Source organism: Vombatus ursinus, unplaced genomic scaffold (assembly GCF_900497805.2).
Source record: "Vombatus ursinus unplaced genomic scaffold, bare-nosed wombat genome assembly UNPS02014812.1, whole genome shotgun sequence".
Lineage (NCBI taxonomy): Eukaryota > Metazoa > Chordata > Mammalia > Diprotodontia > Vombatidae > Vombatus > Vombatus ursinus.
In genome coordinates this window covers 103,945,181-103,965,492 of record NW_020954590.1, presented here as the reverse complement: position 1 = coordinate 103,965,492, position 20,312 = coordinate 103,945,181, and the positions used below count along the sequence as shown (strand labels likewise).

Here is a 20,312-nt window from a genome sequence, read left to right as displayed (position 1 = left end):
CTCCCCCTCCCCCTCCCTTTCCCCCTCTCCCTCTTCCTCTCTCCCTCTCTCTCTCTATCTGCTCTCTCTCTGTCTGCTCTCTCTATCTGCTCTGTCTTTCTCTCCTTTCTTCCCTCCCTCTCTCTCTCCCTCTCCCTCTGTCCTCTTAAAAGGGATCTAGCAGTGAGGGGGACCAAGAAAGGGCTACTACAGAAAGTGGTATTTGAATTGACTCTTGAAATGACCTGTTATTAATGCAGCAGTCATTCCTAAATCAGCTGTGGCCATACAATCAGACCACTGATAGAGCAAAGATAAAAATGAATACAAAACTGAAAGCTTAAAAATGAGGGAAAAAGCAACATGCAATTAATCCAACTCTAGCCTGATCATAGTGAACATGGAAAACAGAGATTTCTCATAGAAGTTTAGCCAATATAAATCAATTGCCATAATAAAGAGACCTGCCATAATAAAAAGTGCCCCAAACAGCAAATAAAACTTACTTGCTGAATAGAGATTTATGGTATCTAAGGATTACTCTGGTCTAGAGTACAAACTCATTTGTAAAATCTTATGAAGGATGGGGCAAGATTGTAAGCAGGATTGCCTCATAAAACAGAGAGGGAAAAGGGAAAAACAAGTTTAAAGAAAGCTTAATGAAAACCCTTCCCCCAACAAGTCATCTAGAGGAAGTTTAAGGGAGAAAGTGAAAAGAGGATAATAAATAGATGAAAGATGAAAAATATCTAAAAAGAATTTTAAAATCTCTTTTTTCACCATCCAGGACAGTGGAAGTTCCATTTATGCTCATCTCAATCCTAGGGATTTGGAGAAAAGAACTAGAAAAGCTACTGAAGAGAACAAAGATGGGAAAAACAGTTGAATTAGACCAAGCCTACACTGAGATCATCTTTCACAGAGGAGACAGAATTTTTAGGGCATTGAGAGAGAAATTCTAAAAGTATCAGAGGGAAGGAAAGACACTAAAACTGTGCAAAAGAATCTCAAATATTATTATCGCCCCAAAAAAGGTGACTTGAGAGAACTCCAGTAATTACCAACCCATCTAACCTGTATAAAACATTTTTGTGAGAATATAATTTTACATGCACACACTTAGGAGAATCAGACAACATCAATATACGAATGTTTATAGGCCTTCTCTGACCATTAATATCAAGCGATAGGGATATGTTTCACGACTGTTCTTATGAGTTCATTGGTATAGGAAAACTCTGAGATGAAGAAACTTGCTCCAAAAAACACAGACCAGCACCTTCTCTGCAGCTTATAATATTAGAAAGTTGCATTGAGAAGTAAAATGATTTGCCCAGGATCACAGCCCTTATGTATCAAGAGATGGGACTTGAATCTGGATCTTGCTGGCCCACAATCAAGTGTGTCATAAAACAGCAGGCCTTAGAATTGCCACAGTTTTTTGCTGTCGTTGTGAAAGAAGTCCAGCAGAAGTGAAAGAAGCATTGCCTATAGATGGTGAGGTCCTCGTATTCCTGTTTGCAGAGGATGTGCTGTTTGTGTCAAACCCTGGATCATTGCTAAGCCTTCTAGATAAGATCCATAATCACCCAAAGGAATTTGGCTCAATGTACTTATCGTCCAGGTTATGATATGTAGTTGGTTAGACAGCTTATGGAGTTTATGAGTCCGTATTTCTTAAACTGACAGCAAATGGACATTGAGTTGGAACCATAGTTGGACAAGAGAACAGTACAGGTTGGATTGCCTTTGGGAAGTTGTATTGTTATCTTGGTGACCCCAAGATTCTTCTTGAAACAAAAGCCCAAAGGACAGCTAGGTGTTGTAGTAGATAGAGCACTGGCCCTGAAGTTGGGAGGTCTTGAGTTCAAATGGGGCCTCAGATCAAACACTTGACACTTACTAGCTGTGTGACCCTGGGCAAGTCACTTAACCCCAATTGCCTAAAAAAAAAAAATGAGGGAAAACAAAAGCCCACTCTTTAAATGAATTTTTTGGTGTTATTGAATGGTACAAGGGATAGAACACTACAGCCTCTGAAAAATTAAAATTTGATGTTCACTTGGAGGCATGTGGTAGAACTAATAGAAATATTACAGTTTAAGAATTAGAGAAGTAGAATAAAGAATTTTTTCAAAAAAGTGTAGGCAAAAAAGATGAGCTGGACATGTAGCAAGAACAAAGGCTAATTTACAAATAGCCTTTGTACTACATTGTTATCTTCATGATATCAAGAGAAAAAGAGAAATAGAAAAACTCCAGTGCAATGGGTGGATCTTCTCTGACCAACTTAAGTAGAGACGTGGCCAAGAGTCACACGGGATGGACAGACATGGATAAGTTTCAGTCTGCATCAGTGGAATGAATAGCCATACCAATGAGCTCACAGATACATTTTAATATCATGATTAAAACAGTTGATGTGGCAATATTTCTCAGGTTTGAAAAGAGATACACCAGTCTTTAAAATATCACACAACCCTCCTTTTCTCCCCCAAGAAAAGTTTCTTGGTGTCCTTTAATTTCAATTCAGAAATTAAGCAATGGTTAGGAGAGCCAAATTACCCTGAGCTTGGAGGAGCATTTGTTTGCCAAACTCTCTATACCATGTCTACAATATGGTCACATTTACTTAAGAATAGAGAGGAAATGAAACATACTACTTTGTTTTAATTTTACTATTCAGGTTGCTGTTCCAAATAGGGAACATGTTTCAGGACTAGACTTAACAATTTCATAGGGAACTCCCAGCTGAATGAGGAAACATGCTCTAAAAACAGACCAGCACCCCTTTTCAACATACATACATGTATACATGTATACATGTGTATATGGACATATCATATACATACATACATATATATCATTTTATTTGTGTGTGTGTGTATGTGTGTATACACGTGTAATATGATATTAGAGAGTTGCATTGGGAGGCCCAGGATCACAGCCAATATGTATCAGAGATAGAACTTGAGTGTGACTCTCAAGAAGTGAATAGTGACCAAATAGTCTTCATTTTTACTTTTCAAGCCTGAAAACGTGGAGTTATATAGCTTTGGAACTCTTTTTAATTAGAAATAAAACAAAAAAAAATTTAAATCTGAGTTATAATTTTCTTTTATCTACAATTTCTAACTATCCTTTCTTGCTTTGCAGTTTGTGATTTTTAAATGGGTTTTGCTCATTTAGTTCTATGCCCCGCATCTGTTGTAGTCATGGTACAATTGAAGTGTTTGCTGCAACCTGTTCCATGTCTGCCCCCTGCTGGCATTTCAGGATATGAGCATTTTTATTTTTTGAATCTATACACGAATTTCTGCCCTTAAGTTTCTTTCCCTCTGTTAATAGATACTACCAAGCATGTTTGCTGATTGATAGGTAGATTTTATGTTCTTGGATACTATGCCTAAATTTAATTTGGTCTTCATTATTTTCCTTATCTAGGCACTTTTTTAGACATCTTAAATTTTTTTGTAGTGTTTGATAACTAAAACAGCTATACTTGACAAAGTAGGTCACTTGTCACCTGGACTACTGTAAGTGGCTTTTACCTGGTTTTTCTCATCCTTCACACTTCTGCCGGATTAATTTCCCTAGAGAACAGTCTTGATTATTTTATTCTTCTTCCCAAAAACCTTTCATGGCTCCACATTGCCTGTTGAATAAAATCCAAACTCTTGTATGGAATTTAAGGTTCTCCATGATTTTGCCCCAACTTCCCTCTGCAGTTTTATCTTTATCACTATTCGTCTCTAAGTATGAGATAAATTACATTGTTTATCATGCAAAAACTTATAATTTTTAAACAATAATTCATTTTTTCAGCATTCATATTTTAAAATTTGAGTTTTAAATTCACTCCCCTACAGTCCCTCCCCTACTCGTTGAGAAGGCAACCTATATATCAGTTATGCATGTGAAGTCATGCAAAACATATTTCTATGTCAGCCATGTTCATGCCACAAGTTTATCTGTGCTTCTTACCTGCTATATAATTGCACATTAATTCCTTTTCCTGAAATTCCTTTCCCTTTCCTATTTCCCAATATCCTTTCCTATTTTCCAATATGCACTGTCTGCAAAAATTCTAGAAGTCCTTTAGGGACCAACTCAGATGATCTTTTTTCTTTTTTCCCCCGACTTTAAAATTTTTTGAATTTATTTTATTTAAAATTTTGTCTCTTCTTTTGGCTCCAGTGCACCCTTTTCCACGAAGACATTCCTGATCACCTTGAATAAAATTGGTTTCCTTATAATTTACAATATTTTTTTTTTACCTCTTTAATATACCACATTCTGTCTTGTATTAATTAGCATAGGTGTCTTACCTATACATTGTAAACTTCTTGAGGTTATTTAGTTTTGTATCTCCCACAGCATTTATCACTGTGCCTTTCACATAGTAATTATCTGTATCAACAAAAAGTGCCACCTTTTTGTAACTTGGGAAACAATTGTCAAGTTTCCCTGGGCAAAAAATTCATCTCACTGTGGTGAACCTGGGGATACAGCTCTCCCATTTTGCTAGGCTGATCCTCAGACAATAGGCATTCAGTCCGTCACGGGACCCATTCTTGAAGCCTCTCTATTTGGGTAGAAATTGCCCAGAGTGTGTACTCTGATGACATAGAGGTTGAGAATCCAAGGTCACTTCTAGAAGTCACACATAATAAGTAGGAGCTCAATAAATGTCAAGTAAATGAATGATCAGTCAGTATTCGAATGCCTAGTTCTTTAGCTTACTTATAGTATTTGAGTTTCATGAATGCTGGAATGAGCCTGTAGAAGCAGCAGGTTTGCTTGTAGTAAATACATACTCAGACAGGAATTTAGGCAGATGCAATTAAAAAAAAAAAGTTCAAATCCCAGAATGGTTTTTTTGGTAGAAACTTTTATAGATAGTATGCAATGTTTCTATAAATTATACTATGAAGTATAGTTTGCTGAGTCCAGGATTTTCCACTAGTCATGTAGTTTTATGAAGAAGAGTAATTTGTGGTGCAGAAATGCTTTTTCTTTTCTCCTGTTGGATCATTGGGTGACTAAAAACCAGGGTTAAGAATAGGATCAGGGATTCCATTAACTGTGCTCCAATTCTGTGCCATCTCCGTGTTAAGGGCTACAGTGACAGATACTATGATCACAGATGGAGGTAAGGTGGTAAAATCAGAGGTCTAAAACATAGAAGGAGCAAGGTTTGCGCAGGACGTGACTCAAACTTTGTGTTAGAGCACTTTGCATAGTGCCTGGCATAGCAGACACTTAATAAATGCTAGTTGACTGATTCACTTTAGCAAGCTAGGTAGTGCTATGGAAGGTGATGGTAGGAATACCAAGAGGAGGATGAGGATGATGATGATGGTGATGCTGTTCTGTCATTTAAGTCACATCCCACTCTTTGTGACCCCATTTGGGATTTTCTTGATACTGGGGTGTTTTGCCATTTTCTTGTCCAACTCATTTTGCATTTGAGGAAATTGAGGCAAATAGGATTAAGGGACTTGCCCAGGGTCCCACAACTAGTAAGTGTCTGAGGCCAGATTTGAACTCACACAGATGAGTCTTTCTGACTCCAGGCATTCTATCCACTGTGCCACCTTGCCACCCTAGCAAGATGATACACATTTTTAAATGGTTGAAGTAAATCAGATCTCTTTTTTGTCACTAATCCAACAGATCAGCACATAGAGTATTTTTTTTCTGCTATGTAGGTAAGAAAAAATTGAATGTTTACTTTATTCATTTCATAGTTGCCCTGTGCCTATTTATGGATAGCCAAGGCTGTTTTATTTTTAGTGTCTTTCCCTGGACAAATAATATTAGATGAATCGTGTGGTGAAAAACCACCGGAAACACTGTGGGCCATTGCCTAAACAAAGGCCTATTTGAGAACTTAGAGCTAATTTCAGTGCTCATTTTTAGCTGAGAAGTGCTCTGTTAAAAGATTCCTATCAAAGGTGATGAGTTACCAGCTTAGATTCATGTTGGCTAACTGTAGATGATGGTCAAGGGACTGCTGTGCAGTTTTTGAGATTTATTTGTGTGGTTTCCTGTGTGGTTTCACAAGTTTGTATGATTTGGCAGGTTAACTTTGGCACCTGCAGAGCCAAAATTCAGCTAAACAAAGAAGGGTCACGATACTGGTAGCTTTGTAGCAGCAGATAGTTTTATTTAAAAAGTTAACCCATAGTGTTTTGGGACACATGACTAAAATACAGCAACCCCACCCTCCCTCACAAATGGAATTAAAACTCTTTATGTGTTAGAAAAAGTCAGTTGTAGAAATACCTATCTTTCAACTCCATGAAGTTAAGCTTTTAGAAAGGTTTTTGAAGAACCAGGAAGCTGCTATATACTTGGGATTTTAGCCATAATGGGGGAGGGGGTGGCACTACCCAGATGGTATTTAGAGTAGATTACTGACTAGTAATCCTTTTCTGTCCTAGAAGATTAAGGCTATTCTAGTGGAGTTGAGGTCAGCTGACATGTTTGTTTAAAAAATAGAAATGCCTTGGTCGCAGGCAAAACTACATTGAGATTTTTTAGAATTGTGTGCCTATATCTTAGGTTGGAGTTTCCTTCTCTTTGTTTACTGAAGAATATTCATTTTAACTCTGCCCAGGTTATTCATTGTTGACAGAAATTAACTGCTACTCCTGGGATTGCTCTGGACCAGTCACTTATTAAACAGGTGTTGTATTTGCTAGTCATGTGAATCTCAAGGGTTTGAAAAGGAAGTAGAATACTTTGTGGGGAAAAGCAGGATATTGAAACACTGGTCACTTTTATTCATGAGGCTCTTACAACTTAGAGAGCAGAGACTAATGTGCCTCTGGCTAAATGGAAGAAGAAGCGTGCTCTCATGAGACCATGTGCTGTCCATTTTCCTGGAATGGATCTCGGAGAGATGGACTTATATGAGGACTATAAATCACCCTTTGATTTCGATTCAGGAGTGAACAAAAACTATCTCTACTTGTCTCCTAGTGTAAATACATCTCCACCTGGATCACCTATACTACAGAGACTCGGTAACTATCTTGCCTATTTCTGTACAAAATTAGGTTTATTAATAAAATTTGTACCTTCAATGAAATTATGCTGGGGTTTTATCGCATGTAGGGACATGCATGCTTTGGTGGTAGGGAGATGATGTTGCCATGAGTCAAGACAAATAAGTGAGCCACCTCTGGATTTCTGGAAGCAGCACCCTTCATTATGATAGTGTGGATGTTGTAGTTGGCTTTTTTAGCCTAGAGCTTCTTTGCTGGATTATTATGAATTCATGGAGCTGATAATTGAAAAGTAAAGAGAAAGTCCTGAAAGCCTTTGTCTTAGAGCAGAATGCTGTCTGTTGTTATAATCCAATATAAAGTGTCAGCCTCTGGGTTCTTGGCAGAACTGAAGTTCAAATAATGGCTGTATTTAGATTTGAGGACAGAGAATCAAAAGTGGCACAAATAAATCTCAAAGCAAGGAATAACAAAAATGTTATGATCTCTTGTCTTTTGATGCTAGTTACTCTTTATGTGCCCGTATATACAGAATCCATGTAAATTATCTATGAAAACTCTGAGGTTAGTACTAGGAGCACAGATATCTGACTAGGTAAAGTCCTTAATTATGTGCCAAATTATTTTTCAACTGTAAATTTACAAAGAGTAATTTGAGTTTGAATTGGTATTCTTATTAACATAGGAATGTATAGGTTATATCATGTATTTATATAAGTATGAAAACATACAAATCTAGAGAGAGATGGTAAAGGATAAAATAAAAGGTCTAGTTGCAAATATTTGGTAATTGCATGCTTGCAATTTTTCCTAAAGTATTTTTTCTAAAGTATAGGCAGGTATCACCAGGGTTATAGTCAAGAGTCCTTACAGTGGTCTGTATATGTTATGTCTGACTGAAGACTACATGTATGTGGATACCAGAGGGTATTATAAAAATGATGGAGATTTGACTAAATGACTGCCATGTTTCCTAGGGGAGTCAGTCCAGCTCTGTCATTGGTTGTCTCCTTTTCTGGCCTCCCCCACTGACAGTGGGGATCATTTCAGATCTCCGGAATTAGATCAGAGACCTCGAGCTAGAAGAGACCATAGAGGCCACTTTGTCCAGCCACCTAACTTTATGGGTGGGCAAGTGAGGCTGAGAAAGCTTAAGCAGCAAAGTCCTACTAGTAATGAGTAGCTGAGCTGGGGTTTGAAACTACATCCTCTGACTTCAAATCTAGTGTTTTTCCCACTGTACTATGCTGCATTTAATCAAGTATCATTTAAATTGGAAAAAAAAAGCATTTGAATTTAGCAGCGTGCTTTGAACATTGAATCCAGGACATAAAAATATAAAATTATGTCGATTTTCTTGGTGTTTATAATTTAAATAGGGAAAACTTTAACTTGTATGAAACGGAGAATCAGTAGTAAAAAATGGCTTTCATGGTAGGAGTTGCCATTGTGCTCCTACTCGGGTTAGTTTCATTTTGTGTCATTCTTGCACTTCAGTGGCTCATTTATTATGTGCTATTTGTGTACTGTAGATAAGGGTGGCCTACCCTAGAAAGCTAACAGTCTCTCAACAGATTGTGTATAGGACCAAAGCAAGGCTGGGCAAAATCTAATTGGCAGTTCTAATTCTCTGGGAAGGTTAGTTTTTAGTTATTGTTTGAGGTGATGAATGGAAAAACACCTTAAAACAGAAGGGCCCAAGTGAAAGAAAGTAGTAAAGTGGAAATATGCAATGTGTAATTAAAAAAAAAAACAAACAAAAAAACTCAAGGCAGAATGTGGAGAACAAAAAAGGTTGTAGGAGGAGAGAAGATAAATGCTTGTAGTTGGCAGTCATGGGACATCTTGAAGTTATAGCAGCTGGTCAGTCAGTTCAACAAGCATTTATTAAGATCCTACTATGTTCTTAGGTACTATGCTTAGTGCTCAGGATACGAAGAAAAAAAAAAAGACCAAACATAGTTCTTGCCCCCAAGGGGCTCGTAATCTAATGGGAGAGAGAACAAACATATGTGCAAACAAACTATGTACTGGCCAAATAGGAAATAATTACTCAGTCATCAATCAATAGTCAATAAACATTTACTAAGCACCTATTGTGTGCCAGGCACAATGCTGAGCACTGGAGGTACAAAAAGAGGCAAAGTACCTGCCCTCAAGGAGCTTATAGTCCAATGGGGGAGACAACATGCAAACAAATATATACGAAAAAAGCTCTCTACAGGATAAATGTGAAATAATCATTAATTATAGAGGGAAGGCACTAGAATTAAGAAGAGTTGGAAAGGCTTCCAGTAGAAGGTTTGATTTTAGTTGGGACTCAAAGAAAGTCAGGGAAGTGATTAGTCTTGAGATGAGAAGGAAGAGCATTCCAGTCATGGGGGACAAGCTGAAAAAAATGCCTGGAGCTGGAGTGTCTTGTTTGTGGAACAACCAGGAGGTCAGTGTGACTGGGTGGAAGAGGACAGGTTGAGGAATGAGTCGTAAGAAGAATTGGTAGGTAAGATGAGGCTAGCTTACGAAGGGCTTTGAATGCCTAACAGAACATTTAATGGAGGGAAAGTACTAGAATTAAGAGGGATTGGAAAAGGCTTCCTGTAGAAGGTAGGATTTTAGTTGGGACTTAAAGGAAGCCTGGGAAGGCAAGAGGAGGAAATGAGAAGGGAGAGCATTCCAGACTTGGGGGACAGCCAGAGAAAAGGCTGCAGCCTGTGAGGTCAAGAATAGGTTATGAAGGTCCTCACCTGAAGGAGAGGAAATAAAGAAAAAAGAGAGAAATGTCTAATCTGGTGCTCCTAGATTAGGAGAATTCTGCCACTTTGTTGGAGCCAAGAATTTGAGTAGCACTTCAAACCTTATTTATTTGTGGCATAGATTTATCTCCTGGTATATACCAGAGGGAGGAGGATGTCTCCTCTTCTGTCACAAAAAGTCTGAATGGAGTTTTGGGGTGGGAATAGAGAGGACCAGTGTCTCTGCATTGGTGGAAAAGGAGGAGAGACAAAATTCTGGACCAACAAATTGAATTAAAATGTGGAAGAATGACTCATGGCCCAAATAAAAGGAGAAAAAAGGATTTGACTAAGATTGCAAATTGTAGTAAATTCTTGATTTCTTAGGGCTTGTTTATCCCATTTAATGATCATCTAGAGCAGAGTCTTCAAACTCACACTCTGATGAAAGCAACCTGCAATACTCCAAAGTGGGGCCTGAACCAATTGAAGTGTAATTGAGAAATGTTTAAATGTTAAACAAAAATAAAATACAACATAGATATTGTTAACTTTTGGTTTTCTGAGTCCTTACACATCAGTTGGAAGGATCTGTTTGTGTTTGAGTCTGTTTGGTCATTTTTCAATTGTGTCAACTCTCTGTGACCCCATTTGGAGTCTTCTTGGCAGAGATACTGGAATGGTTTGCCATTTCCTTCTCCAGCTCATTTTACAGATAAGGAACTGAGGCAAATAGGGTTAAGTAACTTGCCCAGGGTCACATGGCTAGTAAATGTCTGAGACCAGGAAAATGAGCCTTCCTGACTCCAGGCCTGATGCTCTATCCACTGTGCCACCTATTTAGCTACCTCTATGTGAATCCAGCACTGTTGTAAATTGAAGTTTTTTTCAACTTACAAAAATCTATTTTTGTCTTTCTCCTGCCTTCTTATCTCCATTGGGAAAAAAAAGGAAAGACATAAATCCTTGTCACAAATATTCATAATCAAAGAAAACAACTTTCCAAATTTTGGCCACGTTCAAAAATATATATCTCATTCTGCACCCTGAGTCCACATCACTTCTCTGTCAAGAGATGAGTAGCATGCTTCCTCCTTGGTCCTCTGGAATTGTGGTTAGGCATTGTATGGATCAGAGTTTTTGTTTAACCTCTTTTCAAGGTTGCTTGTCTTTAGTGTCATTATTATTATATACCTTGTTTTCCTGGTTCTGCTCACTTCACTCTGTAAAAGCTCGTACAGGTCTTTCCAGGTTTCTCTGAAACTGTCCCATTCATCATTTCTTAGAGCACAATGGTATTCTTTACATTCATATATCATAATTTGTTAAGCCATTCCCCAGATGATGGGTACCCTCATTTTTAGTTCTTTGCTACTACAAAAAGAGCTGCTATAAATACTTTTGTACATTTGGTATAGGCCTAATCGTGGAATAAGAGCACAGTTTAGTAACTTTGGGAGTATAGTTCCAAATCGTTTTCAATAATGGCTGTACCATTTCATTGCTCAGCTAGAGGTGTTTTAATGTGCCTGGTTTGCCTGCAGTCCCGACAACATTTTTAACTTTCCCTTTTTGTCAAGTTTGTCAGATTGATGGGAATGAGGTAGAACCTCAGTATTGATTTAATTTATCTAATTATTAGTGATTTATAGGATTTTAAAAATGGATATTGATAACTTGGATTTTTCCCATAGAAAATCACATATTTATATCCTTTGAGCATTTATCAGTTGGGGAATGGCTCATATTCTTACAAATTTGAATCTACTCTTTATGTATCTTGAAGATGAGACCTTTACATAGAAGCTAACTACAGAGATTTTCTCCCCAGTTACCTATTTCTCTTCTAATATTGGCTGTTAGTTTTGTTTATGCAAAAACTTTTGAATTTTATGTAATTCAAACTGTCCACTTTTCTCTTCTGTGATTTGGTCTTGTTTGGTCATGATTTGTTCTCTTATTTGTAGATCTGAAAGCTACAATACATTTGTAGCTATGTATGACCATGGGAAGCCACTTTCCCATTTTTCCTTTTGCTGTATTTACAACAACCGTGTCAGGTTGGTGCTGTTATTATCTCCGTTTTACAGATGATGAAACTGAGGCGAAATGGGGTGACTTTCAACCCCAATTTAATCATCTGTAAAGTGGGGATAATAATAGCACCAACCTGACTGGGTTGTTGTAAATATAGCAAAAGGAAAAATGTACACGAAGCCATTTACAGAACTTAAAATATCAAATAAATGTGAGCTATTATTAAGATGCTTATCTAGACTGGGAGTCAGTGGGTTGGCTTTCTGTCACTGCTGCCCTCCAACCCTCAGGGATTTTCTGTGCTGTAGGGGAAGGGAAGTTAGGAGGAAACAAATGGAGGAAACAAACATTTATGTAGTGCCTACTGTGTGCTAGGCACTGTGCTGTGAATGCTTTACAAATATTTTCTCATTTTATTCTCACAACAATCCTACTTGATTTGAGCTGTTATTATTCACATTTAACAGTTGAAGAAACTGAGAGTAGAAAAAGTCAGATATGTAGGGCATCTAGGTGGCTAGATAGAGCACCGGCCCTGGAGTCAGGAGGATCTGAGTTCAAATTCGGCCTCAGACACATAACACTTAGTAGCTGTGTGACCCTGGGCCAGTCACTTAACCTCACTGCCTAACCAAAAAAAAAAAAGTCAGATATCTGCTGGAATAGGACAGGAAACCCTGATGGAGGCTTTACTTCTTCTGGGCCTTGCCTTGAAGCATCAACCTTAGAGAACAGGTGTTGACAGAGAGCAGATTTTTAAATAGCTACACAAATTATGAGTTTCAAACACAACTTCCTTTTTTCTTTCTTTTTAAAAAAATAAACTTTTATTGATATCTTCTGTTTCTTATATCTTTGTAGTCTTCCAGGTATCCCTCTTCCTCCCCCTCCCAGACAGCCACCCCATGGAACAAGTAGTAATTTTTTAAGAGAGAAAAAAAAACACAGCACACAAATGATTACTACATAGAAAAATTCTGAAAATGCATACAGTATGTAGCATCACACACATCTTTCTACAAAAACTTTTTTTTTTGGAGGAAGGAGGCAATTAATGATGTAATTAAATATTTATAAATAGATTTATAGTAATAAACATAGTATTAACATATAAAGATAATATAACATATAACAAATTAAATGTTTAATGGCCAAAAATCTTTAGGGAGATTATGCAGAAACTTCAGTTTCCTTTACTTATTTATTCTATCTTTTCCTGTTGTAGTTTAAGAGGAAACTAGCCTTTAGAAGTCAACTTTGTACCTGTGCTTCATGTTCCTGATTCCTTCTGACTCATCCTGGTCCTTGTTCCAACTCTCCCTCCCACTCCTTCATTGTTAATCTTTTGTTTTTCACTGGCCACTTTCCCTTCCATTCGTTTAACATGCTGCAGATGTCTTACATACTTGAGGAAACAAAAAACAACTAAATGTGAATTCAGTTGCTTTTCTTTGCCTCTCACTTTGCTCAGCACAGTACCTAACCCATAGTAAGAGCTTCATTACTGCTTGTTGACTTGACTTGGTGGACGAGTGTCTATTCCTTTTCTACATTTAATGGTTAAACTTGAGTGGGTGACCATGGTCTGTTTGTCACTATTTGACTGTTTCGTTTTGATTCTGTCCTTGAAGTCCTCGGTGACCTTTTTTTTGGCCAAATGAAAGTGGCCTTTTTAGTTTTCCCCCTCTTCAAGTTTCTTTGTGGCATTTTATACTCTTAATCATTTCCTCTTTTCTTAAGTAAGTTTTTTGTACTTTGCTTTTGATCTCCTGAGTTTCCTCCTCCCCAGTCTTTCTTTTTACAAATGACATACAAATCTAGAACTCTGGCCTTGACCTTTCAAAGCAGTGTGGTGCCTTTGAAATAACCCTTGTTTATCAGAAGACCTGGATTAAAAAACTAACTCTGCTAGTTGTTACTGGTGTGGCCTTGGGACAAGCTATGAAATGAGGGAATTGGGCAAGAGATGACCTCTGAGGTCTCTTCCAGCTTCTAAGTCTAGAATTGTGTAAGCTCCAAGGCCACGTACAACTCCAAATTTATGGTCCTGTAATCCCTTTGTTTTAGTATCCTATCCTTAACTGTCTCTAGGATATTTCTGAATGAATGTCCTAACATCACTCTTCCCAATTTCTGTTCTACCATCTTTACAATAAACCTGATACCATCCTTCCACATTTCTTAGGTTCTTAATCTCAGAGTTATCCACCTTACCATTGCTCCCTTTCTTTCTTTTGCCTTGTCTATAGTCTAGCACCATCACTGGTTCTCAGTTGTCTTTCTTGCATCTTTCCTTTTTTACTTACTATTTTGCCTCAGCCTGTAAACATGCTCGGATCTCTTTTCCAAATATGCCCCCCACCCCAAACAAACAAACAGAAACAATCTTTAACATTTTCATGCTCTCTAGCTGGTCTCCTCTCCTTCTTTGACTTTTGTCCCTCTTCACTCTGCTGAAATTGCTCTCTCATGAGTGACCTAATTGCCAATTTTAAAAAAACCATTCCTTGGTGTTGACCATCTCATTTTTTTTCCTATTTGCAAACCTCTTTTTAATGCTGTGTGACCTGTTAGTATTCTGGTTCTCCTTTTACCTCAAGGATTTCGCCTTTTGGCTAATCTTCTTTCTCTTACCTCTTAAATGTTTCTCAAGGTTCTGCCCCCTCTTTCTATACTTTATTCCTTGGTGAACTTACCTATTCCTGGGATTTCAGTGTTGGAGGCCTAACTCATCTCTAACTGCAGCTTTTCCTTTTCTCCTAAGCTTCCCTTGAACAAATCATTCTCTCAGGTCCAAACTCTTTTCCTTCAAAGTCTTCCCCAAATAACACCCCATACACTTGATCTTCCTTTCTAACAATATCTTGGCACACAACCTGTGCTGCATTATTATGGATTTGTCTTATGTTCTATCATCTGCCCCCTTTCTTACAAAACCTCACTTTCTAGAAGCACTCAGCTAAATGCTACCTTAATAAAAATAGCTCATATTTATATAGAACTTTAAGGTTTACAAATTGCTTTCTTAGTAACCTCATCCAACCCATGCGGTAGGTAGTGCCAATATTATTCTAATTTTATAGATGAAGGAGCTCAATTCAAATATCATGTCTATAATGCACTAGGCACTGTCATAGACAGTAACATTTTCAAGTGCCTACTCTGTGCCAAGCACTGTGCTAAATGATGGGAATACAAACACTAAAAGGAAGATAGTCCTTGCTCGAAAAGAATTTATTTTCTAATGGGGCGAAGACTACACACAAAAGCAAGCTGAAAAGTTGGCCAGGATGGGGGGAGGGAGAGAGCAAAAGATACCCAGTGCGGGTGTGATGAAGGCATCCAGAAGAATACTACGAGGTGGAAAATGAAGAGATGGCTGACCTAGGCCCCCACCTTCAATGGAAGTTATGAGAGACACTCTCTATCTTCCTGTCAAAGAGAGGGGTCCCAGGGGCAGAGGGTATTGATGAGTTATGGGTTCCAAGGCTGGAGTGATCTTCCAGGATAATGAAATTCCCGGGGCATGATGGGGAAGTTCAGAATAGTTCAGCCATGTAGGAAAATAGCACCGGGCATACAATGACAGAAATATGTCTCTGTTCTAAAGGTACAAGAAGAAAGAGGAAAACAATATGTATATAAATAGGTCAGTATAAAACAATACAACGTAATTTTGAAAGAAGGCATAAGGACCACTAACGTCTGGGAGAATCAGGAAAGGTCTCTTCTAGGAGGAGGAGGCAGAACTGAGCTTTGAAGGGGACGGGTGAGGAGGGATGGCATTCTAGGCTTAGGAGACAGGCTTACCAAGGGATGGACATAGGAGATGGAGACCTCGGACGAGAGACAGCCAGGTTGTCTGGAGTATAAAGTGGATGTAAAGTTTAGAAAAATAAGTAGAAGCCAGATTGCAAGGGACTTGAAATGCCAAAAAGAAGGGTGTGTAATATGTCCTAAAGGGAGTAGGGAGCAACTGAAGCTTCTTGAGAAGGGAGTGAGACTTTTTTAGGAATGAGGAAGCTGAAGTGCTTCCGAGTGAAGTGATGTCAGCGCAGCCGGACGGTGGTCAGTGTGGTGTCCTGGCTTCTACACCGGCCTTCTTCTGCCTGCTCCTTGCCTCTCTCTACTGCTATGGAAGTTGAAACCAGGTCCATGATATGCTCACTCTATCCCAGCCCGCGGTGCCTGAGCCCACATTTCCCTTGGGCCTCTTCTTCCCAAGAGGAGTGAGTTACCTCATATACGAGGAAAGCAAAGGATCTTTATTTAAGATAGAATACGGTGCAAATACCTGAGAGTGGAATCAGTCAACAAGCACACTCACCCCACCAATTTTCCAAAGCTATATATATCTCTTGGGGCAATGTTGGCCTCAATTCCTTACTAACCACTTAAGTCTTATTCTATTCTGTACAATAACGGGGGAAGGAAAATACCTCAAATTATTCATGACAGGTGCTAAGTTAGCATTCCCAGCAGCATTATTGGATGTTCTGGGTTTGTTTGTTTTTGTTTTGTTTTGTTTTGTTTTTGGCTTGGGCCTGAGGGCTAGGGCATTCATGAAAGGGTGTCTGTCAGGGAATGTGGGAGGGTAATAGAGAAACCTTGTTTCCCAAAATAACAACCAGACAATCAGGAACTCAGAGCTAGGTTGCAGCTAGGGTTTCCGCATATTTCTTTTCTCTCTCTTACTCCATATCTGTTCCCATTTTGGGGATTATTTTCTTTTGAACTAGTTGTTTTTAATTTCTGTTGCTGAGATCTGCACAGGTTTCCAGGAAATACAGTTTCCGAAGAAAACAAAGAGTGGACCAGTGCCCCCTTACATTTATAATTTGCCCATTTTGCTCATGAATCTTTCTCCTTGTTCCTTTTCCTCTGACTTTACATCCTAAGGGAGGGGAACATTTTTTCACTGGCAGTAGAAGGCAAGCTGCCTGTCTTCCTGGTATGGACAAATTACATAGCTGCCACACTAGGTTGAGCAATAATAATGATAGCTAACATTTATATAGAACCTACTATGTGACAGGCACTGTATACGAATATTATCTTATTTGATCCTCCCAACAGCCCTGGGAGGTAGATGCTGTTATCCCCACTTTATAGATGAGGAAACTGAAGCAGACAGAGGTTAAGTGACTTTTCAGAGTTATTACTAAGTATCTGAGGTCTGATTCCAATTCGACTCTTCCAGACTCCAGGCCCAGTGCTCCATTCACAGTGCCACCTATCTACCCCTAATAATAACTAACTTTGATCCAGGATTGTTCATATAACAAGGACTACTTTTTGGGGAGGGGTTGTAAAAGGTAGGGATAAAATCTTCAAAAAGAAAAAGAAAAGTTCAGAAAGTTGTGTTTAGGAAATTTTAGTTAATTTTGATGTTGCTTCTGATGCATTCATTCCATTTTAGTGTATAAGGGAGAGCCCTTATTTTCATTGATTGATGGGTATTCCTAGAATATGAACTAAGGTGGGGCAGTCAAACCTTTGTCCCAGGATGGGTAATTAAAAGGGCTCTTGAAGCTCTTGTCTTCCCCCTAGGAAGAGTGGAGGAAAACCAACCAGTCATAGGAGGTTAAGAGTAGGTCTCTTTGGGAGAGCACTGCATCTCTGGCACTGCTGCTTCTGACTTTAGAGTCCCTTAGGTAAAAGAAGGTGGAGAGGGCCAGAAGGCAGAGAGGCCTTAGCTAGTAGGACTCGGGCTCTGGCTCGGCCTAGGGCTAAGAGTACTAACAGCAGCTACCATTCTTTAGGAGTCATTTCACAACATGTTTTTTTCTGTGGTTAGAGGACTAGTAGTAGTCTGGAAAGTGGATTTTCCCCATTAAGAGGGAATCCTTTCAGCAAAACAAGGGAAGGGAGACAGCCTCAAGATCTACTGCAAGACATGCCTTTTGGGGGATACCTTTGCATTCCCCATTCCAGGGACCTTTTCTTTCTCATAAAGTTTTGTTCTCCCTTGCTTTGTCAAATGAGATAATCATGTAAAAGTGCTTTGCAGACTTTAAAGTGTTATATGGGGGCAGCTACGTGGTGGAGCAGTGGCCCTGGAGTCAGGAGGATCTGAGTTCAAATTTGGCCTCAGACACATTACACTCACTAGTTTTGTGACCCTGGGCAAGTCTCTTAACCCCATTGCCTAGGCCCCCCCCCCCCAAAAAAAAGTGTTATGTAAAGGCTTGTTGCACTTGTCATTCTCAAGCTTTTCTGACCACAGGAGCCTAGTGAGTCAGGGGAGATAGAGTCCACAGTGTACCTGAAAGAATGTGAGGGCCAACTCACCCGCCCAGTTATTCACCCTTGGTCGTTGGTGCTTTGGAAGGTCAGGGCCCATGAGGAATGCTAAATTTATACAACATTGCTAAGAAATACTAGGAGTCAGGAGGTCTGGGTCAATAACTTGGCCTTATTTGGCTTCTCTAAGAAGAGAGTATTGGACAGAATGGTCTCTAGGGATATCAGAGATTTGACCTGTCTTAGCTCAGCCTTAAAATTAAGCTAACTGAGAATTAAGCTCACCTTCCTCTGTGACCGTGAGCAAATTGCTTCCCCACTCTGGTACTTCATTTTCCTCCTGTAAATTGAAAGAGTTGGATTAGATTATCCATAAAGTTCTTCTTGCCCTCTCATGATACTTCAAAGGTTTTATTTTTCTCTTGGTTGATATGATGTTGGCCTAAAGGCCCCCTTTGGGCTCCTCCACTCTCTTCTGTGCCTTAACCCCCAAAACATCTGTTTTGTTTTAATTGTTACTACTTTACTTCAACTCCCAGTAGTGAGCGTTCTTAGATGATGATGAATAATAAGAAAAATGACAACTCTATTAGTGTTTGCAAAGTGCTTTAAATAGATTATCCTCCAGTGGCCCCATTTGACAAATGAGGAAACTGAGACTCAGAAGCTTGTCCTTGGTTATTTATATATCTACTCAGTGTCAGAGGTGGGATTTGATCTTAGGTCTTCCTGAGTCCAAATCTAAAACTTTATATACTGCCTTATGCTGACTCTCATCTTACTTTTGACATCTCTTTGAAGAAACAACTGACCTTGGTTCCTGGTTATTAAGAATAATTAGTGAAAATGAGAATCAATAAGCATTTTAAAACTTCTACTGTGTGGCAGACATTGTACTCGGTGCTGGGGATGCAAAGACAAAAGATGAAACAGTTTTTGCCCTCAGGGAGCTTACATTCTGTTGGGGGATAATCCATGTGTGTATACAGAATAAGTACTAAACAAAACACAAGAAGTTTTGAAAGGGAGGGCACTAGCAATTATGGGAGATTAGGAAAAGCTTGAGATGTGACTTGAAGGAGGTGAGAGATTCTGTGAGTGTAATGTGAGAAGGGAGGGCATTCCACAGGCATGGGAGATGGCCGGTGATGAGGCATGGCGGTGAGAGATGGAACAATGTGGGTAAGGAACATAGAGAAAGCCAGTTTGGCTGGATTGTAGAGTATAGGAAAAACAGTGATGAATAAGGAGGCTGGAAAGATAAGTTGGGGCCAAGGTAAGTTCCTCTGGGGATGAGGAGCCTCCCCAGCAGTGATCACATAGTATCCTGACATCTTTACCGCTTAGATTGGTGTCCTGGGGTCTCAGTCTCCCTCTCAGCTGTGAGGGCACCTTTCATGCTTCTTTTGGTTTGTGGTGCTTGCCTCAGGTGCAGAAATGTTTTTGTCTCTGGGGATCCTACAGATGCTCGGCTTTTGTCAGCTCCTTTTGCCTGCGTTCACTACCTGATGACATTTAGCCTAGGTGGTCTTTCAGATTTTACTTGGTTTTGATCTTTTTCTCACTTCTGCCTCCCCTTTAAATGGCTATATTTTTGGTGATTTGCTGCCACCTCATGGTTAACATGGAAAAGACAGAGCCTGTCATTACTGAGTTTTATTTCCTAGACCTTTAGCATATAATCTTGGGTTCATTCTTGGTGTGATCAGTCAAGTTGCGGACAGTTCTGCCTTTGTGTTCTTTAGCATCTTTAGGTCCTTTATTTACCTTGATAGCTAAAGGGAATTTATATCATCAGTAATCTAACTTTTTCTCCTAAAGCAAAAACAAACAAAACCTCTATTAATGTAGAAACTCCAATAATCCTCAGCAGTGCCCATCTGCTTTCTGGAGTAGCTTTCTGGGCAGTTTTGGACAGCACACTTGGAAAATACAAAAGAGGTGGATGTAAAATAAGGACCAATGAAGAAACATATAAAGGAATTCAGTTGCTCAAAAGAAGAAATTAATCATATTTGTAGAGGGGGAATGGACCTTAAATATTATCTGTTCCAACCCTTCAAATGATGAGACTGTGAGGCCCATGGAAGTTAAATAACTTGCTCAAAGCTGAAATTTGAACCCAGGTTCTTTGTCTCTAAATCCATTAGTCTTCCTTTCACATCATGGTTTATTTTTTTACAGAAAAAAAATCACTTATTCAAATCCTACCCAGTCCTCAAAGCCTGGCTCCTTATCATCTTCTCAAGAAAGCCTTTCCTGTTATTTTTTAGCTAAAATAAAATTTTCTGCCTCCCATATTTTGCCA

General features: G+C 39.0%; 1 protein-coding gene across 2 annotated transcripts in view; it reads left to right on the top strand.

Moving 5' to 3' along the window:
* The window catches only part of LOC114054061 (tumor protein D52), a 135,426-nt gene that overhangs the window by 82,964 nt on the left and 32,150 nt on the right, over window positions 1–20,312 (top strand). Inside the window, exon 1 of one of the 2 annotated variants that reach the window (XM_027877135.1) lies at window positions 6,748–7,010. The exons of the other annotated variant lie outside the window; for it this stretch is intronic. Within the exon in view, the coding sequence (XP_027732936.1) occupies window positions 6,842–7,010 (169 nt within the window). The 5' untranslated portion in view covers window positions 6,748–6,841. Of the gene's footprint in view, window positions 1–6,747; window positions 7,011–20,312 lie in introns of those variants that run through there. 2 annotated transcript variants of the gene reach the window in all.